The sequence below is a fragment of the Pseudophryne corroboree genome, chromosome 3 (assembly GCF_028390025.1).
Source record: "Pseudophryne corroboree isolate aPseCor3 chromosome 3, aPseCor3.hap2, whole genome shotgun sequence".
NCBI lineage: Eukaryota > Metazoa > Chordata > Amphibia > Anura > Myobatrachidae > Pseudophryne > Pseudophryne corroboree.
Window position 1 is genome coordinate 341,128,515 of NC_086446.1, and position 27,469 is coordinate 341,155,983.

At 46.6% G+C, this 27,469-nt stretch overlaps 1 protein-coding gene across 1 annotated transcript in view; it reads right to left on the reverse strand.

Moving 5' to 3' along the window:
* Positions 1-18,072: 18,072 nt before the first annotated feature.
* Positions 18,073-27,469, reverse strand: part of TBKBP1 (TBK1 binding protein 1) — an 80,334-nt gene continuing 70,937 nt past the window's right edge. Inside the window, exon 9 of the mRNA XM_063959649.1 lies at positions 18,073-21,229. Within this exon, the coding sequence (XP_063815719.1) occupies positions 21,101-21,229 (129 nt within the window). The 3' untranslated portion in view covers positions 18,073-21,100. The remainder of the gene's footprint in view (positions 21,230-27,469) is intronic.

The window sequence follows — 27,469 nt, forward strand, 5'->3', positions numbered from 1 at the left end:
ACGTCCACAGAGACCGGGATTTACAGCAGCACATCGCGCTGCACGGCAGACAGGAGCCGCAACTGTGGCCAGAGCGGAAGGACCCTGCTAAGCACATCCAAGCCTGCCACGCCCACAGAGACCGGGATTTTCAGCAGCACATCGCGCTACTTGGCGGACAGGAGCCGCGGCCGGAACGGGGTGAACTGGCTGGAGGAAGGGCACCTTCGTCCTCATTTACATCGCGGACAAAGGTTAGTAAGGGACAGTTAGCAATATAGAACTTGCATAAGAACTGTCTCTCCTATTAGACAAAAAAAGCAGAACCCTGAACATTACCTGAGGACCACAAATTAACTGAAAAGGGCTGTTAAACATTCATTTAACTAAACCTTTTTTTACAGGTATTGCACTAAAAATATTCCCATTAGCAACAACAGTTGCAACACATAGAATATAGATACACAATTTCAAGCGCTCTGCTCTCATATATGTAACTTTGGTCTTTAATCAGAGCTGCTCAGACATTCAAAAATCCCAGCTACAGCGCAGTTTTTTCTTTTTCATTTATCATAGTGCAGTGTTCTGGGCGGATCTAAAAGGGGTGGGGCTATAAGGGAATAATGGGTGGAGTTACATGGGGCCAGGCTGCATCCTGCAACACAGAAGGACGAGTTGTCAGACTTTATGTAAGTGGCTGGAAAGAGTGAGTGAAAGTGTATATGTATACAGTGTGTGTGTGTGTGTGTGTGTGTGTGTATACAGTATCTGTGTATATGTATGTGTGATTGTAATGTATGTACAGAATATGTATGTATATGTGTATGTGTGACTGTGCAGCATAATGTGTGTAAGCGTTACTGGTACAGGGGGCGTTGCGTGTGTAAGCATCACTGGTACAGGGGGTGTTGCGTGTGTAAACATAATTACTGAGGAGGGCGTTACGTGTGTAAGTGCCACTACTACAGGGGGCATTGTGTATAAGCGGCACTACCACAGGGGGCGTTACGTGTGTAAGCGGCACTACTACAGGGGGCATTGTGTATAAGCGGCACTACCACAGGGGCCTTACGTGTGTAAGCGGCACTACTACAGACAGCATTCTGTGTAAAAGCATTATGTGCGCTGTCCCTTTGTAAAGTATGGGAGGGCGCAAATTTATAGTTTGCAGGGGGGCGCCGAACACCCTAGCACCGGCACTGATTGGGTGGTACGTAGGGGACCTTTCAAACTTTTTCCTTGGGACCTGCAATATATCTAGGTATGCCCCTGGACCTGCTCATTGTATTGTGGTATAAAATTAACTGGAGGGCATTTTAATGTTATATTATATGAACCGGGGCACTGTAATGAAGCACAATATGAACAGGGAGCACTATATATCATAATGTGAATTGGGGGTACTGTATGGCATAATGTGTACTGGCAGCTCTGAAATATGACATAGGGTGAACTTAAGCACTACTGCAACTCATAAAAGAACTAGGGCACTACTATGGGGAATAACATTACACAAGGCTCTACTATGGTTCAGAAAATGAACTAGGCCACTATTATAGGGCATCAAATTAACAACTACTGCAGAGAAGTGTCTCTCTAGAAGCATTTGGAATGGGGGGGGGGGCCTTCAAAATGTTGCTATGGGGCCCACAAAGTTCTGGCTACGCCCCTGCATCAGGCTGTGTGTATAAATGGTATATGAAACATAAATGCATTCTGTGCTTAGACTTAGGACCCATTGGCATGATATCTCATTATGGTATTTAGTTATTCCAAAATACGGAAAAATCCGATATCCAAAATACTTCTGGTCCCAAGCACTTTGGATAAGGGATACTCACCCTGTACTATCTATTGCTTTCATCCATTAAAAATAAAATAATGTTTGTAATAAACGCAGTGTCCTCTACTAGGAAATCTCTAGGGTCAAGAGACACTCCTCTGGCTGGCAGCTGCAGATCATATTGTGAAATTCAAATGTAAAATCTTACAATTCTGGAGTACTGTGAGATCAGACGTCCTGAAAGAGTCTTCCAAGTAAGCTGTGACATTATCCATGTGTTCTGCAATCTCTCTGCTGGTAGCATGTTGACAAATCCTTGCAACATTGTTATGTATCAGTTACGGGGCCTAATTCAGACCTGATCGCAGCAGCGAATTTGTTCTCTAATGGGCAAAACCATGGGGGTCATTCCGAGTTGATCGCTCGTTGCCGATCTTCGCAACGGAGCGATTAAGGCAAAAATGCGCATGCGCTAAGCATTTTAGCACAAAACTTAGTAGATTTACTCACGTCCGAACGAAGAATTATCATCGTTGAAGTGATCGGAGTGTGATTGACAGGAAGTGGGTGTTTCTGGGCGGAAACTGACCGTTTTCTGGGAGTGTGCGGAAAAACGCAGGCGTGCCAGGATAAAACGCGGGAGTGTCTGGAGAAACGGGGGAGTGGCTGGCCGAACGCAGGGCGTGTTTGTGACGTCAAACCAGGAACGAAACGGACTGAGCTGATCGCAGTGTAGGAGTAAGTCTGGAGCTACTCAGAAACTGCTAAGAATTTTCTATTCGCAATTCTGCTAATCTTTCGTTCGCAATTCTGCTAAGCTAAGATGCACTCCCAGAGGGCGGCGGCCTAGCGTGTGCAATGCTGCTAAAATCTGCTAGCGAGCGAACAACTCGGAATGAGGGCCCATGGGAGTAATTCCAAGTTGATCACAGCAGGAAATTTTTTAGCAGTTGGGCAAAACCATGTGCACTGCAGGGGAGGCAGATTTAACATGTGCAGAGAGAGTTAGATTTGGGTGTGTTATTTTGTTTCTGTGCAGGGTAAATACTGTCTGCTTTATTTTTACACTGCAATTTAGATTGCAGATTGAACTCACCACACCCAAATCTAACTCTCTATGCACATGTTATATCTGCCCCCCCCCCTGCAGTGCACATGGTTTTGCCCAACTGCTAAAAAATTTCCTGCTGCGATCAACTTGGAATTACCCCCCATGTGCACTGCAGTGTGAGGCAGATGTAACGTGCAGAGAGAGCTAGATTTGGTTGGGTTATTTTCTTTCTGTGCAGGCTACAGTAAATACTGGCTTCTGTATATTTACACTGCAAATTAGATTTCAGTTTGAACACACCCCATCCAAATCTATCGCTCTCTGCACATGTTATATCTAACCCCCACCCTTCCTGAAGTGCGCATGGTTTTGCCCATTAGAGAACAAATATGCTGCTGCAATCAGGTCTGAATTAGGCCCTCTGATCACTGTGTCTTGAAAGAAGGTTAGGAGGATGCGAGTTCATGGTGGGGTGCAAGGGACAGTGCTAAAGGTAAAAAAAAAAAAAAACACTGACAGGAATCCATTGATGGCAGAAAACATTCGGATGCCATTGATGACAAAACCATCGACTAAAGGTGACAAACCGTCAATGGTTGTTAACCATTGATGGTCAGTGGCCATTCCTACACAGAATCCTATTCTATGCAGCCTGCTGTGTGGCAGGGGGCTGTTGCCGGAGGAATGTACTGTGGCTGTGGAGGAGGCAGTATGCGGAAATCATGCCTGTGGAAGATGCTAGCAGTAGATGGTGAGACAGGAGGCACCTCGGGAGTACACTGTGAGGCTGCCATGGGCTGGAAGAGAGACACAGGATGGAGGGATATGGAGCAGAACATATATGTACACTGGGATAAGTTAATTGCTCAATGTGGGTAGTGTGTAAGCAAGTACAGTGTAAAGTATGTACCCATGACTGGGTAGCAGAGAAGATGATATGACATGGGGCAGTGTATTATCAGCAGGAAGCAGAAAAGGCTGGGGTATTATATGTGTGGGGATCCCAGCGGTCGGGATCTCGGCAGTCGAAATACCGACGCTGGATTACCGACACTGCTTGTAATGCCGACGCTGGCATCCCCACTAGGGACACAATCCCAGCACCAGATCGGGTGTTTGCCAGGCTGCCCGACAGGTTAGCTGCAGAGGGATGGTGGTGATTTAGGGTTAGGCTGTGCGGGGGAGGGTTAGACTGTGTGTGTGTGTGGGGGGGGGTTTAGGGTTAGGCGCAACCGGGGAGGGCTATGCAGATCGGGTGTTTGCCAGGCTGCCCAACAGGTAAGCTGCAGAAGGAGGGTGGTGGTGGTGGTAGGGGCGGTGTTAGGGTTAGGCTGTGCGGGGGAGGGGGGGTAAGGGTTAGGCACAACCAGGGAGGGTTATGCAGATGGGGAGGAAAGGGGAGGTTGGGTTTAGATTGTGGGAAGGGAGGGTTGGGGGGGCATTGGGGAAAGCTAAGTATACTTACCTTTCCCCTGTCAGTATTAACAACATCGGGATGAAATGGTTGGTAAATTGACCACCAACATCCCAAGTGCGGACACATCGATCCCAACCCTATGTGTATAATGTCAGTGGGGATAATACAGGCCAGTGGGAATCAGTGGAGGGGTAGAGATGGGACATTGGTGGCCGACAGTCATTAAGTCGATCACTATTGGTCGACATGCATTAGGTCGACAGGGTCATTAGGTCAACATGTACTAGGTCGACAGTTCAAAAGGTCGACATTAGTTTTTTACATTTTTCTTTAATTTTTTTTACTTTTTCATACTTTACGATCCACGTGGACTACAATTGGGAACGGTAACCTGTGCCAAGCGCAGCGGGGCACCTTGCCCGAAGCATGGTGAGCGAAGGCAAGCCATGCGAGGGGACACAGTGCACTAATTGGGGTTTACCGTCACTTTACGAAGAAAACGACACCTAAAAAGTAACAAAAACTCATGTCGACCTTTTGACATGTCAACCTAGTACATGTCGACATAATGACCCTGTTGACCTACTGCATGTCGACCATATGGCTGCCGATCTAATGACTGTCGCCCTAACGACCCATACCCGGCAGAGCTGGGATATTATGTGTTATGTCAGTGGCGATCATACAGGTCATGAGGCAACAGCAGAGGGGTAGGGCAGGGGTAGTATAAGTGTAATGTCAATAGCGGTAAAACCAGTGTGGTACATGTCTCTGTGCACTAAACATATAGTGAGCCTCTGTACGCCATTGCTGTTGTCAGTGGTATCTCTGTATATTATATACCACAGTTCCAATCTGCCTGTCAGACCGCAGAAGACTATCGCTCCGGTTCTTACCGGCACGCTGGTCAATCTGTCCCCGGATGTCATGCAGGTGGACCTGCTGTCTCTCTCCTGGTCCCCATTGCAGTTTGCACTGCACCCCAATCTGCTGCGCTGGCCCCTTGCAGTCTTTCCTTTATCCTCCATCTGCTGGACGCCGCCATGTTGCCGGAGGTCAGCTGACTACTGTTCCACCAACCACAAGCTCCGGTCAAGGGGAATAAAAGAACTTTCAAAGCTCCAGCATGGTGCCCAGAACAACATTGCTGTACTAGCTGCATCGTTGACTCCAGACTTCTGTGTTTAGTATCTGTTCCCAGGAGCTCTGTATCTAAACCTTGTGGTACTTCAGGTCCCAGCCTGTCTCTGTAACTACCCTAAAGTCTCCTGTATAGATCGCTGAGGTCAGAAGTGTATCCTGTACTCATGTTCTCCGGTTCCAGTCCGGTCCAGAGTACAAAGTCAGTTCCAGCCTGACTTCAGTTCCTGTTCTTCCAGTGCCAGTCCGGTCCAAAGTGCAAAGTCAGTTCCAGCCTGACTCCTGTTCAGCTAGTTCCTGTTCATTCCTCCTCTACAGACAGTTCTGCCTGTTTCCAGTTCCAGTTCTACTAGTTCTAGTTTGATTCAAATATACAATTTATTCCAGTCTACCACTCCTGTGAGCTCCACAGTTTCAACTATTCCTTCAGCAATGCTAGATAATCTCCACCAGCACTCAGTTTCGCTCCCGTGTACAGTTGTGCTCTACCTCATGCGCACGAGCTACATTCGTCCTCCAAGTTTCCTGCATCCTAAGCCCACGACTAAATCATTGTTATAGTCACCCTTGGCCTCACAATAACTCCCTAATGTGACAGTTTTTTTTCAAGCTTTGTGCTGTGTAATAATCATACTACACACACAGCAACAATAACTCTACTGTGCAACTTCAACAGGACGCTGTCATCTACTATCAGTGCTAAGCCGGGACGGACTGGCCATCTGGCAAATTGATGGGCTGGTCTGGCCACACAGAGAGCCGGGATGGACGTGCACGACACAGCCTTCCGGCTTTCTATCTGCCCGCTTTCCTACCCGACGTGCCTGTGTTAAAGAAAGATGGAGGTGTGCCATGAGGCCAGGTCCCCCTGACTTGTGGCACCCCCACGTGAGTAGTGGCCCCACCGCCTGATGCGCGCATTTTCACAATCAAAAGCAGCCTCAGTCCATCTTTGGCGCTAAGGAATTTGTTGTGCATTATAAGAGGCATGTAGGAAGGGCTAAAGCTGGATACACACTACTAGATTATTTGTCCAATCTTACTGGTTGAAGCGAAAATCTGGAAAGGTATTGGAACAAATGACAATTAACCATTTGCCCCAAAAGCCACAAAATGGCAAAAATGGACGTTCAGTCACATTGGTTAAATCCATCTGATTTAACCAATTTGTCTGAGCGTCCATTTTTGTCTGTTTTCTAGTGTTTGGAAGCAAATAGTCAATTGTCATTTGCTCCCATACATTTGACCAGATTTTCGTTGCAACTGAAAGATTGGTCAGATAGTATTATAGTGTGTATCTATCTTTAGGGCATGTGGCAGAGCTGATGGTCACATTTAACCATATGGAGTAGTCTGAGATCATGTGAGGCTGATCTGAGTGACATGTAACATTTGAGCGCACGCAGATGATCTGATGGACATTTAAAGGGGTATGTGGGATTATCTGATGCCATGTGGGGAGGTCTGAATGACTGTTAAACGGCAGATATGGAGGTCTGACAGCATGTGCAGTGGTCTGAGGGGCATTTAAGGGATACATGGAGCGGTCTGGTGACATTTAAAGGGCATGTGGAGAGGTCTCATGCCAATTTATAGTTGACTTTATAATAATAGATTATGTTGGGAACCAGAAACAATGAAGGAGGACCCCAAATCTTTTAAATGATGGGTTCCTGGGAACCAATTAATATTTGTCTCAGTGCAATCACTGTTACCTTTTATTCAATTCCTATTTAAAGCTTTGGAGACAAATCAAAATATCTTCACATGTATATCCAGAGAGGAAAGCACTTTCCCTACTACCTATATCAGAGGTTCCCAAACGCCGTCCTCAAGGCTCCTCAACGGTCCAGGTTTTAAATGTATCCATGCTTGGCCACAGGTGACTTAATTAGCACCTCAGTCAATTTGATTTAACCATCTGTGCTGAGCCATTGATATACCTAAAGCCTGGACTGTTGGGGTGTCTTGAGGACCGCGTTTGGGAACCTCTGGCTTAAATTTACTCACGGGAAAGAAACTTTTATCTACAACTTGGTATTTCCACAATTAGACTGACCTCCTCAATACAGTCCTTCTAACAGGATGCAATCAGGTTCCCAGCAGTTGGGATCACGAAAGTCAGAATACAGACTGAGGGATCTAGAAGGTAGGAAGGATTAGGGTTAGGCTGTGGGATGATAGAGTTAGGGTTAGGCTGCGTGAGAGGACAGTTAGGGTAAAACTGGGTACACATTGAATGATATGTCATTTGATCAGGTGGATTAGACCCATATATCGCTCACATCAGTGCATATCAGGCAGTGTGTATGCCTGCAGTCGCTAGTGACGCGAGGTTTAATGTGCTGCACATCAAACTTGACATTATTGCTAGCGTCCTCGTTTATGCTAATGCAGGACGGAACATGATCATTCTGTCCTTTGTTAACATCATGCCGGAGTGTATGGGCAATCTCCGCTGACGGGCATTTGTTCCAATATCAGAATGAATGCCCGTCAGGTGTAACCAGCTTTAGGCTGTGGGAGGTTAGGGCAGACTGCGGGAGGGGTGGGTTAGGGATCAGGTAATAATACTTACCGCGATCCATCGGGATTCTGACCGCTGGAATCCTGCTTGTCAGTATTTTGGATTTGTCAGGATTTCGTACCCAACCTCTTTCTTTTCACAAAACCAATATGGTGAAAGAATCTAGTAGTCCAAATATAACTTTGTTCATTACACTGTAGTCTGTTACATGTATCTTCCCAGGATTTAGACTTTGCCTTAACAGGAAATATAATTACTTTTCATACAGGCACTCTGACTGATGCTTTTTAATCATGATCACTTTTAGAAAGACATGTTGAAGCGCAAAGGTGAGAATAGTTGGTGTTCCGTCATAGTGACTCTTCAAGCAAGGGCTGAATCCCCAACATGGAATCCTAGCAGTCTTGCTAGTTGGAGCATGAAAGTTTATTTGCAGAAACACTTCTTGTGAATATATTTGCCGACCTGAAGCTTATGAACACTTGCCCTCTAGGACACTTTTTGGTTGGGTAAATACACATTGTACAGTTTAAGCCAGTGATAGGCAACCGGATTTACTGAGACCCCAAGGTTCCACCAGATGCACAGATCCTGCATACCATAAAATTCTCCCACGTGCCCTCAAGTCCTACATGTAAAGTACTATAAAACTCCCACCACACTGCCACTCACACCTCCCCACATGCCACCCCTACATTCTCATGTGTATAGATTTGAAAAAGGTTTTTCTTAAAGCCAAGAAAATAGGAATTTAAATAGCATTGTATGTACAGAGTGCCAAAAAATTATAAGGTGCAGCTGCTATAAGAAGGAAAATTCTTATAGCCTGAGGCTGTCCCTGGAAACGACTTGAGAAGCAGTTTTGTACAGTGATTATCACTTTACTAACCTTTCTAGAGGTCTGCGGACCATGGTTCCATACCAAACACCCGTGGATAGATTTTTTTTCAAAATGTTTTAAATTAAAAGGCAAAAATAGAAATAAAACCGGATTTATGTTGATCTTTATTTGCTGAATATCAGCAGATTATAGAAAAACAAACAGTTTTCTGCCTGTCACCCCATTATTTCTACCACTAACACATGGATAATGCATAGGGCCTAATAGTGCCACACAGTGTTTTTCCTCTTTGCTTATACATCCTTTGTGTGGGTAGGCTAATGCCAATGTTAAAAAACAATATCTAAAAGTATTTAATTTTTAAATCAACTCTGGTCATGGAATCGTGCAGTTTCTAATATGGCCAGATTGATACTATGGAGAATTCTAAATGGAGCTAGTAAAGTCACTGTTGGATCTCTATGTAATAATTATGCATGGCCTGTCCTGAGTCAGACTTACAGTGAGAGCCGATTGTATGCCAGAGGTGTGCCCCCTGAGGGCAGTGTTTGTAGAGAAAACGAGTTTTATGGTAAGAACTTACCTTTGTTAAAACTCTTTCTGCGAGGTACACTGGGCTCCACAAGGAATGGACAATGGGGTGTAGAGTAGGATCTTTATCCGAGGCACCAACAGGCTCAAAGCTTTGACTGTTCCCAGAATGCATAGCGCCGCCTCCTATATCACCCCGCCTCCCTGCACAGGATCTCAGTTTTTAGTTAACCAGTCCAATGCAGTAGCAGGAAGAGAGACAACAACGGTTAGTAGCCACAACACCGCATTCTCACGGCAGGAGACGTGTCAGCGGCTAATGCCATACCAACCCAAAGAAGCTAAGTGTGTCAGGGTGGGCGCCTAGTGGAGCCCAGTGTACCTCGCAGAAAGAGTTTTAACAAAGGTAAGTTCTTACCATAAAACTCGTTTTCTGCTGCGGGGTACACTGGGCTCCACAAGGAATGGACAATGGGGATGTCCTAAAGCAGTTCCTTATGGGAGGGGACGCACTGTAGCGGGCACAAGAACCCGGTGTCCAAAGGAAGCATCCTGGGAAGCGGCAGTATAGAAGGCATAGAACCTTATGAACGACCACGTAGCCGCCTTGCACAATTGTTCAAGGGTCGCACCACTTTGGGCCGCCCAAGAAGGTCCAACAGACCGAGTAGAATGGGCCTTAATGTGATCAGGAGCACAGAGACCAGCCTTCACATAAGCATGTGCAATCACCATTCTAATCCATCTGGCCAGAGTTTGCTTGTGAGCAGGCCAGCCCCGTTTGTGAAAACCAAACACAACAAAAAGAGAATCAGATTTCCTAATAGGAGCAGTTCTCTTCACATAGATACGGAGAGCCCGTACCACATCCAAAGACCATTCTTTGGGAGACAGATCAGGAGAAACAAGTGCCGGAACTACAATCTCCTGATTAAGGTGGAACTAAGAAACCACCTTAGGTAGATAGCCGGGACGAGTCCTAAGAACCGCCCGGTCACGGTGAAATATCAGATATGAGGAACTACAGGACAAGGCACCCAAATCCGACACTCTTCTAGCTGAAGCAATAGTCAGCAGAAACACCACCTTAAGGGAAAGCCACTTAAGGTCAGCTGAACCAAGAGGTTCAAACAGAGACTCTTGTAACGCCTCCAAAACCACCGACAAGTCCTAAGGAGCCACAGGCGGGACAAAGGGAGGTTGAATACGCAACACGCCCTGAGTAAAGGTATGCACATCAGGTAAGGTCGTAATTTTTCTCTGAAACCACACCGACAAGGCAGATATTTGAACCTTGAGGGAGGCCAGACGCAGGCCTAAGTCCAGGCCTTGCTGAAGAAAAGCCAACAACTTGGCTATACTAAACGTGGAAGCGTCATAATTGTTAGATGCGCACCAAAGTAAGAATGCCAGATCCTATAGTAAATCCGAGCAGAAGCCGGTTTCCGGGCCCGCAACATAGTTTGAATGACCGCCTCAGAAAACCCTTTAGCCCTTAAGACGGAAGCTTCAAGAGTCACGCCATCAAAGACAGCCGGGCTAGGTCCTGGTAGACACAGGGGCCCTGAACGAGGAGGTCTGGGCGTTGTGGAAGTAGAATTGGACGCTCTGACGATAGGGCTTGCAGGTCTGAGAACCAGTGCCGTCTGGGCCACGCTGGAGCTATGAGAAGCAGAATTCCTTTTTCTTGCTTGAACTTCCGAATTACCCTGGGCAGGAGTGACACCGGAGGGAACACGTACGGCAGCCGAAACCTCCACGGTACCGCCAGCACATCCACGAATGCTGCTTGAGGATCCCTTGTCCTTGCTCTGAAGACCGGAACCTTGTGATTGTGTCGAGACGCCATCAGATCTACTTCTGGAAGGCCCCACCTTTCCACTAGGAGTTGAAACACTTCTGGATGGAGGCCCCACTCGCCGGCATGCACGTCCTGACGACTGAGAAAGTCCGCTTCCCAATTCAGGACTCCCGGAATGAATATTGCCGATATGGCCGGTAGATGGCGTTCTGCCCACTGTAGAATCCGTGAGACTTCCTTCATTGCTAAGCGGCTTCAAGTGCCGCCTTGATGATTTATGTAAGCCACTGTGGTGGCGTTGTCTGACTGTACTTGAACAGGACGGTTCTGAATTACATGCTGGGCTAGGTTCAAGGCATTGAAGACCACCCGCAACTTCAGAATATTGATCGAGAGGAGGGACTCCTCCTTGGTTCACCGCCCCTGAAGGGAGTGTTGCTCCAGCACCGCGCCCCAACCTCTTAGACTGGCATCTGTCGTCAACAGGACCCAGTCGGATATCCAGAAGGGACGGCCCCTGCACTGTTGTTGGTCCCGGAGCCACCAGAGCAGCGACAGACGGACCTCCGGAGTCAATAAGATCATTTGAGACCTGATCCGGTGAGGCAGGCCGTCCCATTTGGCTAGAATCAGCCTCTGGAGAGGCTCCACCATGTCGAATGCTGACACCATGAGGCCCAGCACCTGCATCGCCGAATGTATCGACACTTGCGGACGAGATAGGAAGCAACGAATCCTGTCCTGAAGTTTCAGGACTTTCTCCTGAGACAGGAACAACCGCTGGTTGTGAGTGTCCAATAGTGCTCCCAGATGCACCATGCTCTGAGCAGGGATCAGGGATGACTTCTTCCAGTTGATGAGCCACCCGTGGGCTTGCAGAAACCGGACCGTCACATCTAGATGACGCAGGAGAAGTTCTGGGGAATTTGCCAGGATTAACAAGTCGTCCAAATACGGCAGTATCCTCACCCCTTGACGGCAGAGTACCACCGTCATCACCGCCATGACTTTTGTAAAGACTCGCGGAGCCATTGTTAAACCAAAAGGTAACGCCCAAAACTGGTAATGGCAGTTGCCAATCGCAAATCTCAGGTATTGCTGATGAGACACTGCTATAGGAATATGCAGGTAAGCATCCTGTATATCCAGGGAGACCATGAAGTCCCCAGGTTCCAAGGCCAGAACTATAGAGCGAAGGGTTTCCATCCGCAACTTGGAAACCTTCACAAACCTGTTCAATGCCTTGAGGTTGAGAATGGGCCGGGAGGACCCATTCGGTTTCGGGACTAGAAACAGCGGAGAATAGTACCTCCGGCCCCTCAGCGCAAGAGGCACCTGTACTACAACTCCTGTATCCAGGAGGGTCTGTACCACCGAATGTAGAGTGTTTGCCTTTGTCTTGTCCAACGGAACATCTGTCTGGCAAAATCGATGAGGGGGTCGGTTTTTGAAGGCTATGGCGTAACCTCGAGTGACGACTTCCCGTACCCAGGCATCTGAAGTGGTCTTCAACCATTCCTGGGTATACCCTAGAAGCCGGCCCCCCACCCTGGGATCCCTCAGAGGGAGGCCCGCCCCGTCTTGCGGCAGGCTTATCTGTCTTGGAAGCTGGCTGAAGGGCCGCCCAGGCTCTTTTGGGCATAGACTTACCAGGTTTGGAAGTGCGGGCCTGCTTGTTGTACGCCTGACCTTTTGCTTTACCTGAAGGATGAAAGGGGCGAAAGGAAGTACCTTTAGCCTTCGACACAGAAGGAGCAGTACTTGGCAGACAGGCAGTTTTGGCAGTAGCCAAGTCAGCCACAATCTTATTTAAATCCTCCCCAAACAGACTATCTCCCTTAAAAGGGAGTACCTCCAGGGTTTTTCTAGAGTCCAGATCCACAGACCAGGATCTCAACCACAATATCCGGCGAGCCAGGACTGACGTAGTAGAGGCCTTGGCTGCCAGGATACCGGCATCAGAAGTCGCCTCTTTAATATAACGAGAAGCTGTGACAATATAAGACAAGCATTGTCTAGCATGATCAGAGGAGATTTCAGCATCTAACTCCAAGGCCCATGCTTCAATGGCCTCTGCAGCCCAAGTAGCTGCAATAGTGGGCCTTTGTGCAGCACCCGTGAGGGTGTAAATCGCTTTCAGACAACCCTCCACACGTTTATCCGTAGGCTCTTTTAGAGACGTGACGGTGGTGACCGGTAGAGCTGAGGAAACCACCATCCTAGCTACATGTGAGTCCACTGGAGGAGGAGGCGTTTCCCAATTCTTAGACAGCTCCGGCGCGAGGGGATAGCGAGCCAGCATCTTTTTTTGAGGCACAAACTTCGTACCCGGGTTTTCCCAGGGTTCCTGACGTATATCAATTAGGTGGTCAGAGTGAGGTAAAACTTGTTTAATCACCTTCTGACGCTTGAACCTATCTGGTTTCTTAGGAGGAACGGATGGCTCGGGATCATCCGTTATCTGTAAAATTAACTTAATAGCCTCCAAAAGATCAGGAACATCCACATGTGAACCACCCTCCCCATCTGCCGTATCTGAGTCAGAACCTGTGGGGTCAGTGTAAGTGCCGTCTTCATCCGACGAGGTGTCAGTGACAGCAGTGAATTGTGAGGAGACAAGCGCTCGCTTAGAGGACCCCTTGGACGTAGGCGAGCGACGGTCAGGGACTGGTTCAACTTCTTTATTTGAGCAGATAAATCTTCCGCCTATGGCGGGTTAGCTGCAGGGACCACAAACGGTTGCACCGGCATTGGGGGTCCCATAGCGGGTGTTAGTTTATGAACTAGCGTATGCAGAAGCGTGGAAAAAACGGCCCACGGCGGGTCATTATTTGCCCCCGTCTCACTGGGGGGCAAGGAGCCCCCAGAACCAGAGCCCAAAGCTGCTATATTCTCCTCATAGGTATCTGCGGCTTCAGCAACACCGGCAGTGTGTTCAGCCCCAGAACCGTTACCCTCAGAAGCAGACATGATATAACTTGCAGTATCAGGTAACACAGTACAATTTGTCAGCAACACAATACCTCTAGCCCAAACCCCTGCGCAGTGTAGTCAGCACTAGCAGAGATAAAGGAGAGATATGGTGACTAAATCACAGAGAAAAATACGTAATACAGTATATCTTTGTGAAAATCCTATATTAGATAAAACCTGATGCACCAAGCCCCCTCAGGTTATAGAATATAGGGATAGCAGGTTGAGTGAAAGACACGAAATGGACACCACTCAGCTATCAAATGCACACACAAATAGTCACAGTCTGTACAATGCAGAGGTTATTACTAACAAAAATACTGCACTGGACTAGCTTACACAGCTATATAACAATAGATATAACAGTACACAGTAAGAACTGGATGTATATCACAGGGTATTTGTACTAGGAAACCCTGACTAAGTGCACTCTTTCTTAACTAACACTGTAAAGTCACAGCACTGACAACCAGGCGGCTTTACATAGGAGGATTTGCCCAAGCATTCCCAGGAACAGTGAGCTGAGGGATAATGGCGCCGCAGACACTGCCAGGGAGTGAGAGAGAGACAGATATGCACCTCCAGGGCGGGAACATTTGCAGAAAATGGCGCCCTGGGGCTTCAGGTCCAAGCTCTATCCCCCTGCTGGCAAAACCACCGGGTACTGCGGGCTCTAATAAAACGGTTTATAGAGAAAACCTGATCTGTCCCATGCCCTGGTGATCTAGTGGGATGCCTGTACTGCCACAGTGTCCACCGCCAGCGCGCGCGGCCCGCCTCCCACTGACCGCGCCGGATCGCGATAAAGACCGGGTCCCGCAAGCGGGACCCATTTACCACCTCCCGAAGCGCGGCCGCACGATCCCGGAGAGCCCCTGTCGTGTGTGCCTGACAAGAAGAAAACCGGAGCCTCCTGCTGTAATTACCCGGCAACCAGGGCTCGGGAGTGTACAGCGCCGCTGGGGAGAGTCGGAGCTGCAGCCGTGAATATCCACTGACATGTAACACTGCTGCTGCCCTTGAAGTCTTCACTTTTTTCCTCAGAAAAAAAGCTCTTCTACTGCAGCACCAACTACAAAACTGAGATCCTGTGCAGGGAGGCGGGGTGATATAGGAGGCGGCGCTATGCATTCTGGGAACAGTCAAAGCTTTGAGCCTGTTGGTGCCTCGGATCAAGATCCTACTCTACACCCCATTGTCCATTCCTTGTGGAGCCCAGTGTACCCCGCAGCAGAAAGAATAGGAGAGACCTCTCGACCTGGCAAATGGGAGACAACTGTACGCCAGAGGTGTGCCCACCGAGGGCAGTGTTTGTAGAGAAAGACTAGGAGAGACCTCTTGACCTGGCAAATGTAGGATCCAATATGTTACTTTGCATATAACAAACTATGTATCTGTTGCATATTGCAAGACTTGGTAAATTTGCCATTTTAGCAGCACCCATAGAAGCCTGCCATTTATTGCGGCCCCCCGTACGTACGTACGTACGTACGTACGTACATCCTCAGGATTATTATTATTACATTTTATATATAGGGCGCCACAAGTGTTTCACAGCGCTTTGCAAAGGACAGTACAGGGAGACAAAATTTAGCATTACAGTAAATAAATAACATAAATAGAGTTCAGGTAACAAAGAGCACCACAATTCTTAAAACATAGGCCCTCATTCCGAGTCGTTCGCTCGTTCTTTTTTTTCGCATCGCAGTGAAAATCAGCTTAGAGCGCATGCGCAATGTTCGCACTGCGACTGCGCTAAGTAATTCTGCTATGAAGAAAGGATTTTTACTCACGGCTTTTTGTTCGCACCGGCGAACGTAGTGTGATTGACAGGAAATGGGTGTTACTGGGCGGAAACACGGCGTTTTATGGGCGTGTGGCTGAAAACGCTACCGTTTCCGGAAAAAACGCAGGAGTGGCCGGAGAAACGGGGGAGTGTCTGGGCGAACGCTGGGAGTGTTTGTGACGTCAAACCAGGAACGACAAGCACTGAACTGATCGCACAGGCAGAGTAAGTCTGGAGCTACTCTAAAACTGCTAAGTTTTTTTTGTTCGCAATATTGCGTAAACTTCGTTCGCACTTTTAAGATGCTAAGATACACTCCCAGTAGGCGTAGACTAAGCGTGTGTAACTCTGCTAAATTCGCCTTGCGACCGATCAACTCGGAATGAGGGCCCTAATACAGCTAAGATCTAAGTAGCGAGGGAGTAATCACCGTACTACTTGGGGCTGGCGGCCATAGATAGAGATGAGCCTTTACCAGCAGGAGAAAAAGCAGGTAAAGATGGTTGCAGAGTAGGAGAGAGCTGTGAGTGAAATGTGTCGAGAAGAGTGCTTTGACAACAAGAGGAAAGAGGGCCCTGATCTGAAGAGCTAACAATATAGTGGGGAGGGGTGACAGACAGATGACATGAGGTGCAAGCAAGTGGGAGGAAGCCTGATGGCAGTGTGTAAGCAAAGCAGAGATGTTAAAAGCAGGGGGATGGAGGAGCAGCCTCAGGACTAGGTTATGCATCGGAAGGGTACGCTTTGATGAATAGGTGGGTTTTCAGTGCCCGTTTGAAGCTTTGCAAGGTCGGGGAGAGTCTAATGGAGCGGGGGAGCGCGTTCCACTGAAGGTGTGCAGCACGGGCAAAATATTGAGCTTGTGCATGGGAAGCAGTGACCAGGGCAGAGGAGAGGCGATGGCATTGGCCGACCGTAGTGGGCGGGAGGGAGTATGAAGGGAGAGGAGGTTGGAGATGTAGGAAGCAGTGGAGTTAGAGATGGCTTTGTATGTGAGGGTGAGGAGTTTGAAGAGGATTCTGTAGGGGAAAGGGACCCAGTACAGGTTGAGTATCCCTTATCCAAAATGCTTGGGACCAGAGGAATTTTGGATATCGGATTTCTCCGTATTTTGGAATAATTGCATACCATAATGAGATATCATGGTGATAGGACCCAAGTCTAAGCACAGAATACATTTATGTTACATATACACCTTATACACAATACATTTTAGCCAATATTTTTTATAACTTTGTGCATTAAACAAAGTGTGTGTACATTCACACAATTCATTTATGTTTCATATACACCTTATGCACACAGCCTGAATGTCATTTAATACAATATTTTTAATAACTTTGAGTATTAAACAAAGTTTGTGTACATTGAGCCATCAAAAAACAAAGGTTTCACTATCTCAGTCTCACTCAAAAAAGTCCGTATTTCGGAATATTCCGTATTTCGGAATATTTGGATATGGGATACTCAACCTGTATAGATTTTGTCGAAGGGGAGTGCAGATGTGGAGCAGATGTGCTTAATATTTTCAGGTAGCATGTGAAAATAGTTATTTTCGGGGATATCCTACAGTTAATTTTTGCTAAATATGCTCCTTAATGAGAGGCAAGATGGTAAAGTGGTAAGAGTTTGTACAATGAGGTGACCTTTACACAATTGCACGGTACACCTCTGTGCACACAGTAGGAATATTATTAATTAGTGAATATGTGTACCTTTATGTGTGTAGACCTTACAGGTGCACTAGTGCAAAACCACTTTGTAGTGTGCGCCGAAAATGCTTCTTAGATTGGGTGCACTTTGCAGATTGTTAGATTCATAGCTTTGAGTCAGTAATGTCAAAGACCTGCATCTCCATGTAGCACATTTCATTATGCTCGCCTTGGTATTTGGAAGCACCTCTGGAAAAGCAATCTCTGCCTTATTTTGCATGTTGGCAGATGCTCTGGAAAATGCTGAGTGGAAACAGTACAAATGTCACATCAAAGTCCAGTCTACTACCACTAAATGGTCATCTTCTTTTTTCACTTCAAAATTAATTTTGTTCTGCTTCCACCTTGGAGGTAATTGATCCTGTCAGTCAGAAATGAGGCTTTCTTTGAATACAACTGTTCTCTTAAATAGGAAAGTTCTAATTCTAACATTAAGGAAAAATCAAAATGAAACCACAAACCAGTGATGTTATGGATGGCGCATTGTAGGGTCACAAGTTACTCAAATTAGGAGAAACCGAACAACAAACGTTTGTAATAAAAAAAAGCACTTTTTATTCATTTACACAGGACAGGAATTTGCAAAGAACTGTGAGAGCAGCTGAGCGATCTGCAGAGTAGCTTTTTTCCATCATTGAGCACTGCAGTGCGGCATGTCACTCATTAAGCACCGCAGAGCAATAGGTTACACATTGAGCTCTGCAGAATGCCAGATTTTACTGTACATTTCAGAATAGGAGGCCACGCCAGCAGTGCAGAGCAGTATGCCATTCTGAACAATGCAGAGCAGCATGTCGTATCAGCAGACTGCAGAGCAATATGTTCCACTGAACAAAGCAATGCAGTTTGCACACCATACACTGTATACCAGAATCTCATAAACTGAGCACTGCAGACCAGCATATTTCAGCACTGCAGAGCAGCACATATTACTTGAACTGCAGCTCACCACGTCACACAAAACACTGCAGAGCAGTATGTCCCACGGACAATCTGGTGTGTTCCATTGCAGGCATCACAGTGTCATATGCACAGTGAATTTGCTCTGGCACTAGGAAGGCTAGAGCGCAACAAATGAGTGACGCACTGCATTTACCGCACACATCACAAAGAGAAGCACTCTGCAGACCACTCTGGCTCACAGTGTCACTGGATCAGACAATGAGGGAAGACATTAGACCAGCAGAGCCAGAAATACAGACACTGTTGTGCAGACTCAGTGTATATACAAACATATATATTCATATAAACATATAGGTATGTATATGTATACATTACACATAAGTTAGAGGCTGAGGTATAACACGTCAGGGAGAGGCAACTCCCATCAGGAAGCTTTGTGTTTAACTCCCTGCATGCCAGGGCCTGACCAGAGACACATTTCTGCATGCGATGGAAATATCTCTTGGCAATGCACTGCAGGCTGATCTGGCAGTGAGAGGGTTAAGAGGTGCAGAGAGCTTTTAGTCCTTTAATTAGTCCTTTTAGTCCATTAAATTCCACATTCATTATAGTGCCATACTGTCTGCCATTCACTCTTGGGTCTCATCCGACAACAGCTACCTCTAAAAATTCATTTCTTCACATGGTTTAAATATGGCAGCAACACTTGCGGGTGACGAGACTCCGCTGTGAACCGTACATCCAGTTTAATGTTTAAGGATGAGAGATTTTATCATGCACACAAATGATTTTAGGAGCACTTCAGGCTTACCAGAGGAATGAAGGAAACTTTTCCATCCTGAAACTTGCAATAGAGAAGAGATGAGTAGGCACAGAACCAACCTTTCCCACCCTAAATTCAAAGTTGGCGATACAAGAAAGTATTGACCCTTTGCTTAGTTGAGTTTCCAGTTTGTCCCACAGACTTACTCTGTGATGTCAGTCGTCCCTAGTAAAATTATCATACTTTGCATACTCCTAACTATTGATCCAGTCTAAATGACTGCCTCTCAGTATGCAACAGTAGTGGTAATGTACTGTACTACCATGGTGCAAACTGAGTAACAAGTATTTGTAAATAACACATACAGTATTCTAGTTCTATATTTAAAGAGAATTGAGGCAAAAACTATTTATTATATGGTGCCTTATGCATGTATGATGAAATCAATGACCTTTGTTCCACCCATTCACTGTGAGAGGGCCTGTACCTGCATCTGGAGAAGTTGACCATAGCAACCAATCAGCTGCTCTGTATACTTTTATAGTATGCAAATTATGAATGTTACGGCAATGCTGATTGGTTACCATAGGCAACTTCTCCACTTTTGTCTCTGCTTAGTACATCTCCCAATATTCTTAGAATGCACCATGATAGTACAGCTCCCAGTCAGATGTTGGTTATATTTACTGTTTTTATACAATGAAAAATACACTGTACATTTATTACAGTGTACTCATTTTTCAGGGCACTCAGAATTATTACACAGCAGTATTTAAGACACGTGCAGTTAATACACATCTTAAAATGATAGTACATTTGTGTGCATTAACTGATTAGTTACAACCAAATTAGTCACTGACTCTTGTCCATGTTTTTGGTACAGGTGATAATATCAGCTCATTTATGATCACATTTAAATACAGTAGATGCAAGCACTTTATGAACTTAGAAGCAGTAACCTCAATGCCTACGTGTAGGACTTCCCCTCTGGCAGATCCTATAGGGTGAAAGTAACAAGTGCAGGAGGCATGGTGAGGTGATTCGCCGCATAAAGGCAATGCAGCAGGGACAGGGCCATAATGAAGAGAATCACCAAGTCGTGCCCCCAAAAATCCTGGTCCCACCCACTCCAGTCCGGAACACTCCCAAAATTAGGGAGAATCCTGAAAAAAACAGGTAAGTATGCTATACTCCCATGAGAACAGGTTTAGTTCACAAAATGGCTGCTTCCACTGTTTCAAAAAAGAGCGCAGAGTAAGAGGCTGAGCTTTGCTCCTGTGATTAGCCCTCTGCTCCACAGGGGTTTCTGTTCTCCCTGAGCTCGACAGGTTGGTAGAACAGATACAATTACTTTCTCAAGCCATTAACTGAATCTTCTGTAACCAGGTAAAAGTCCCATTCCTGAATTAAAAAGGGGTATTTTTTTTATATTTAAGTGCCCCTGTAGCATTGTTCAGGTTAAAGGTATACAATCTGTGGCTTCACAGCTACTGCGGAAGTATAGGTCCCAGCTAGTGGCAGCCATAGGTGGGCATGATATTCTGGGAGTTGTAGTTCTACAAGTGCTGGAGAACCACAGGTTTTATAAAGTGGAATGTGTTTGTAGTGTTCATTAGTGGTGTTTAGAGTCAACATCATTATACTGTGCAAACATTTGCAATTATTAAATACCCCATCGTGTTTATGATCAGTGAGTCTCACTGTATAACCAGGTGTGTTCACAAGCAGTGATTATACTGTATTTCATACAGGAGTATATAGATACTCATGATCATCACGACATAATGTGTTCATCAACAGTGCATAAAATATGGGGATTAATATTCTGTAGACCATTTAGTGCGTGTAGCATCTTTATATCCTGGAACCCCACAGAGAGATGGCAAGCTGCTGTTAGATCTTGCTGTTCTCAAGATGGGAGTCAATATGTTTTATCAGAATGTCATCTGGGTATCCAACAGGAAAGGCCAACTGGCACAGGGGACAACTTCTTACCTCCGAGTCTACTGTCTCCATCAGTAACTGCAGGGGAAGAGAAAAAGGGACAAAAAGGGAAGGAGTGAGGAAGAGATTAAAAGAGAGTTGAGAAATAAAAAATATATATATATATATTTTAAACACACACACGCAATTTTATTTTATATATATATATATATATATATATATATATATTAATAAAAAAATGTTTCATTTTTTTTATTCCTTGTGTTTTTTGCTCCTGTGCAGAGTAGACGTTTGGTCAGTAAACTAAGTGGATGACATTACAGACTGCTAGGCTATTTTATCAGATATTGGCTGATAATACAGATCATTAGCTTTTATTTGGCTTCACGGCAAGTGAAAATCTATTCCTAAATTCAGTCAAGTTACAGGAATTTTAACGTGTGACTCTGTGATGGTTATAAACATTTTTATATAACAACTTCTATTTTACAATATTAGTGGTTCTTTCTTTTTTTTTTTTTATTCTTTATTTTTGCGTGGTTAAACAGAGTGGGCAAACAATACAATAAGAAAAGGGACACGCGGTCAAGAGGACCAACGCCCAACAAAAACCACATTTTTAGAATGAAAACATTGGTAACAAAGTATCAAATATGGGGGGGAAGGGGGAGAAGGAAGAGGGGGCTAAGGGGAGGGGAAAACCACGGTGTAATCAAGGCACGGTACATATCCTGAAGAAAGTTATAACAAAAAAGGGGAAAGAGAAGGAGAGCAAGGGAGAGACGAGAGAGGATAAGAAAAAGAAGAAGAAAAAAGAAAAGGAGAGAAGAAATGGAGGAAGAGCGGTAGTCGATGCCCATGAGTCTGCGGATGGAGCTAGGAACAAGAGGGGAGAGGCGGTGATCTACGTTCAGCAACGAGCCAGGGGGCCCAAACCGGCTCAAAAACGTGACCCCGATCGTGGAGATAATATGTAATCCTTTCCATTGACACAATATGCCAGATCTTGGCTTTAAGGGACGGGAGAGAGAGGGGAGAGGGATTTTTCCAATTAAGAGCTATCAGTGATTTTGCTGCAGTTAGGATGTGTGTAGTCAGTTTTTGGGAGAATGTATCAAGCATCGGGGGAGTGTAACACAGCAAAAATAAGATTTTACTTACCGGTAAATCTATTTCTCGTAGTCCGTAGAGGATGCTGGGGACTCCGTAAGGACCATGGGGATAGACGGGCTCCGCAGGAGACATGGACACTTTAAGAAAGAATTTAGTTCCTGGTGTGCACTGGCTCCTCCCTCTATGTCCCTCCTCCAGACCTCAGTTAGAGAAACTGTGCCCAGAGGAGATGGACAGTACGAGGAAAGGATTTTGTTAATCCAAGGGCAAGATTCATACCAGCCACACCAATCACACCGTATAACTTGTGATAACTACCCAGTTAACAGTATGAAAACAACATATCATCAGTTCAAGACCGATGCAACTATAACATAACCCTTATTGAAGCAATAACTATATACAAGTATTGCAGAAGTCCGCACTTGGGACGGGCGCCCAGCATCCTCTAAGGACTACGAGAAATAGATTTACCGGTAAGTAAAATCTTATTTTCTCTAACGTCCTAGAGGATGCTGGGGACTCCGTAAGGACCATGGGGATTATACCAAAGCTCCCAAACGGGCGGGAGAGTGCGGATGACTCTGCAGCACCGATTGAGCAAACATGAGGTCCTCCTCAGCCAGGGTATCAAACTTGTAGAATTTAGCAAAAGTGTTTGAACCCGACCAAGTAGCAGCTCGACACAGCTGTAGTGCTAGACACCCCGGGCAGCCGCCCAAGAAGAGCCCACCTTCCTAGTGGAATGAGCCTTGACCGATTTTGGTAACGGCAAACCAGCCGTTGAATGCGCTTTCTGAATCGTGTTACAAATCCAGCGAGCAATAGTTTGCTTTGAAGCAGGGGCACCAATCTTGTTGGATGCATACAGGACAAACAGCGCTTCAGTTTTCCTGACTCTAGCCGTTCTGGCTACGTAAATTTTCAAAGCCCTGACCACATCAAGTAACTCAGAATCCTCCAAGTCACGTGTAGCCACAAGCACCACAATAGGTTGGTTCATATGAAAAGATTAAACCACTTTTGGCAGAAATTGCGAACGGGTCCGCAATTCTGCTCTATCCATATGGAAAACCAAATAGGGGCTTTTATGTGACATGCCGCTAATTCAGACACTCGCCTAGCCGAAGCCAAGGCTAATAACATGACCACCTTCCACGTGAGATATTTCAACTCCACCGTTTTAAGTGGTTCAAACCAGTGTGACTTTAGGAAACTTAACACCACGTTAAGATCCCAAGGTGCCACCGGAGGCACAAAAGGAGGCTGAATATGCAGCACTCCCTTTACAAAAGTCTGAACTTCTGGGAGAGAAGCCAATTCTTTTTGAAAGAAAATGGATAGGGCCGAAATCTGGACCTTAATGGAACCTAATTTAAGGCCCAAATTCACTCCAGTTTGTAGGAAGTGAAGGAATCGACCCAGATGGAATTCTTCCATAGAAGCATTCTTGGTCTCACACCAAGAAACATATTTTCGCCATATATGGTGATAATGTTTCGCTGTTACTTCCTTCCTAGCCTTTATCAGCGTAGGGATAACCTCAACCGGAATGCCTTTTTCTGCTAGGATCCGGCGTTCAACCGCCATGCCGTCAAACGCAGCCGCGGTAAGTCTTGGAACAGACAGGGTCCCTGTTGCAACAGGTCCTGTCTTAGAGGAAGAGGCCACGGATCTTCTGTGAGCAGTTACTGCAGATCTGGATACCAGGTCCGTCTTGGCCAATCTGGAACAATGAGGATTGTTCTCACTCCTTTTCTTCTTACTATCCTCAACACTTTTGGTACGAGAGGAAGAGGAGGAAATACATAGACTGACCGGAACACCCACGGTGTCACTAGGGCGTCTACCGCTACTGCCCGAGGGTCTCTTGACCTGGCGCAATACCTCTGTAGCTTTTTGTTGAGGCGGGACGCCATCATGTCTATCTGTGGCAGTTCCCACCGACTCACAATCTGTGCGAAGACTTCTGGATGAAGTCCCCACTCTCCCGGGTGTAGGTCGTGTCTGCTGAGGAAGTCTGCTTCCCAGTTGTCCACTCCTGGAATGAACACTGCTGACAGTGTGCTAACATGATTCTCCGCCCAGCGAAGAATTCTGGTGGCTTCCGTCATTGCCACTCTGCTCCTTGTGCCGCCATGGCGGTTTACATGAGCCACTGCGGTGATGTCTGACTGGATCAGAACTGGTCGGTCGCGAAGTAAGGTCTCCGCTTGACGTAGGGCATTATATATGGCCCTTAGCTCCAGGATGTTGATGTGAAGACAAGTCTCTTGACTTGACCAAAGACCCTGGAAATTTCTTCCCTGTGTGACTACTCCCCAACCTCGGAAGCTTGCGTCCGTGGTCACCAGCATCCAGTCCTGAATGCCGAATCTGCGGCCTTCGAGAAGGTGAGCACTCTACAGCCACCACAGTAGTGACACCCTGGCCCTGGGGGACAGGGTGATCAACCGATGCATCTGAAGATGTGACCCGGACCACTTGTCCAGTAGGTCCCACTGGAAAGTCCTCGCATGGAACCTGCCGAAGGGAATGGCCTCGTATGACGCCACCATCTTTCCCAGGACTCGAGTGCAATGATGCACTGACACCTGTTTTGGTTTCAATAGGTTCTTGACCTGAGTCATGAGTTCCTGGGCCTTCTCTATCGGGAGATGAACCCTATTCTGGTCCGTGTCCAGAATCATGCCCAAGAAGGGCAGACGAGTCGTAGGAACCAACTGCGACTTTGGAATATTGAGAATCCAGCCGTGTTGCTGTAACACTTTCAGTGAAAGAGATACGCTGTTCAGCAACTGCTCTCTTGATCTCGCTTTTATGAGGAGATCGTCCAAGTACGGGATAATTGTGACACCTTGCCTCCGCAGGAGCACCATCATTTCCGCCATTACCTTGGTGAAAATCCTCGGGGCCGTTGAGAGACCAAACGGCAACGTCTGAAATTGGTAATGACAATCCTGTACCGCAAATCTTAGGTACGCCTGATGAGGTGGATAAATGGGGACATGAAGGTACGCATCCTTTATGTCCAGTGACACCATAAAATCCCCCCCTTCCAGGCTTGCGATGTGACCGCTCTTAGCGATTCCGTCTTGAACTTGAACCTTTTCAAGTATAGGTTCAGAGATTTTAAATTCAATATGGGTCTGACCGAACCGTCCGGTTTCGGGACTACAAACATGGTCGAATAATAATAACCCCTTCCCTGTTGAAGGAGGGGAACCTTGACCACCACCTGCTGAAGATACAATTTTGTATTGCGTTTAACACTATTTCCCTCTCTTGGGCGGAAGATGGTAGGGCCGATTTGAAATACCGGCGAGGAGGCACCTCTTCGAATTCCAGCTTGTAACCCTGAGACACAATTTCTATTGCCCAAGGATCCACCTGGGAGTGAACCCACATGTGGCTGAAATTCCAAAGACGTGCCCCCACAGGGCCCGGCTCCACCAGTGGAGCCCCAGAGTCATGCGGTGGATTTTGTAGAGGCCGGTGAGGACTTCTGTTCCTGGGAACTAGCTGCGTTGTGCAGCTTCTTTCCTCTGCCCCTACCTCTGGCAAGAAAGGACGCACCTCAGACTTTCTTGCTTCTTTGTGAACGAAAGGACTGCATTTGATAATGCGGTGCTCTCTTAGGTTGTGAGGGAACATAAGGCAAAAAATTTGACTTTCCAGCTGTAGCTGTGGAGACCAGGTCCGAGAGACCTTCCCCGAACAATTCCTCACCCTTGTAAGGTAAAACCTCCATATACCTTTTTGAGTCGGCATCACCTGTCCATTGCCGAGTCCACAGGACCCTTCTGGCAGAAATCGACATAGCGTTTATTCTAGAACCCAGTAGACTAATGTCTCTTTGAGTATCTCTCATATATAGGACAGTGTCTTTTATATGCCCCAGGGTCAATAATACAGTATCCTTATCTAGGGTATCCAATTCCTCAGATAAGGTATCCGTCCATGCCGCTACAGCACTACACACCCAGGCCGACGCAATTGCCGGTCTTAGTAAGGTACCCGAATGTGTATAAATGGACTTCAGGGTAACCTCCTGTTTGCGATCAGCAGCATCTTTGAGGGTAGCCGTATCCTGGGACGGCAGGGCTACCTTTTTGGATAAGCGTGTTAAAGCTTTGTCCACCCTAGGGGGGGATTCCCATCGTAACCTATCTGTTGGCGGGAAAGGATACGCCATAAGAATCCGTTTGGAAATCTGCAGTTTTTTATCTGGAGATTCCCAAGCTTTTTCACATAACTCATTCAGTTCGTGTGAGGGGGGAAAAGTTACTCAGGCTTCTTTCCCTTATACATATACACCCTCGTATCAGGGACAGGGGTTTCCTCTGTGATGTGCAAAACATCCTTTATTGCTATAATCATATATCGAAGGGATTTAGCCAATTTTGGGCGTAACTTTGCATCATCGTAATCGACACTGGAGTCAGAATCCATGTCGGTATCTGTGTCAACAATTTGGGGATAGTGGGCGCTTATGAGACCCTGACGGTCCCTGTGACATAGGGTCAGGCATGGGTTGAGACCCTGACTGCCCCAATGCATCAGCCTTGTCAAATCTTTTATGCAAGGAATTAACATTATCATTTAAAACCTTCCACATATCCATCCAATCAGGTGTCGGCACCGTCGGCGGAGACACCACATTCATTTGCTCCCGCTCCTCTCCCACATAGCCTTCCTCATCAGACATGTCGACACAAGCGTACCGACACACCACACACACACAGGGAATGTCCTTTCTGAAGACCGTTCCCCCACCAGGCCCTTTGGAGAGACAGAGAGAGAGAGTATGCCAGCACACACCCCAGCGCTATAATATCCCAGGAATAACACAGTAACTTAATGTTAACCAGGTAGCTGCTGTATGTTATAGTTTTTGCGCCTAATTATGTGCCCCCCCCTTTCTTTTCAACCCTCTTCTACCGTGTATCAGCAGGGGAGAGCCCCGGGAGCTTCCTCTCAGCGGTGCTGTGGAGAAAAAATGGCGCTGGTGAGTGCTGAGGGAGAAGCCCTGCCTCCTCGGCGGCGGGCTTCTGTCCCGCTTAAACAGTAATTTTGGCGGTGGCTCATACATATATACAGTGCCCAGCTGTATATATGTGTTCTTTTTCCCAATATGAGGTCCCAAATGCTGCCCAGGGCGCCCCCCCCCCCCCCCCCCTGCGCCCTTACAGTGACCGGAGTATG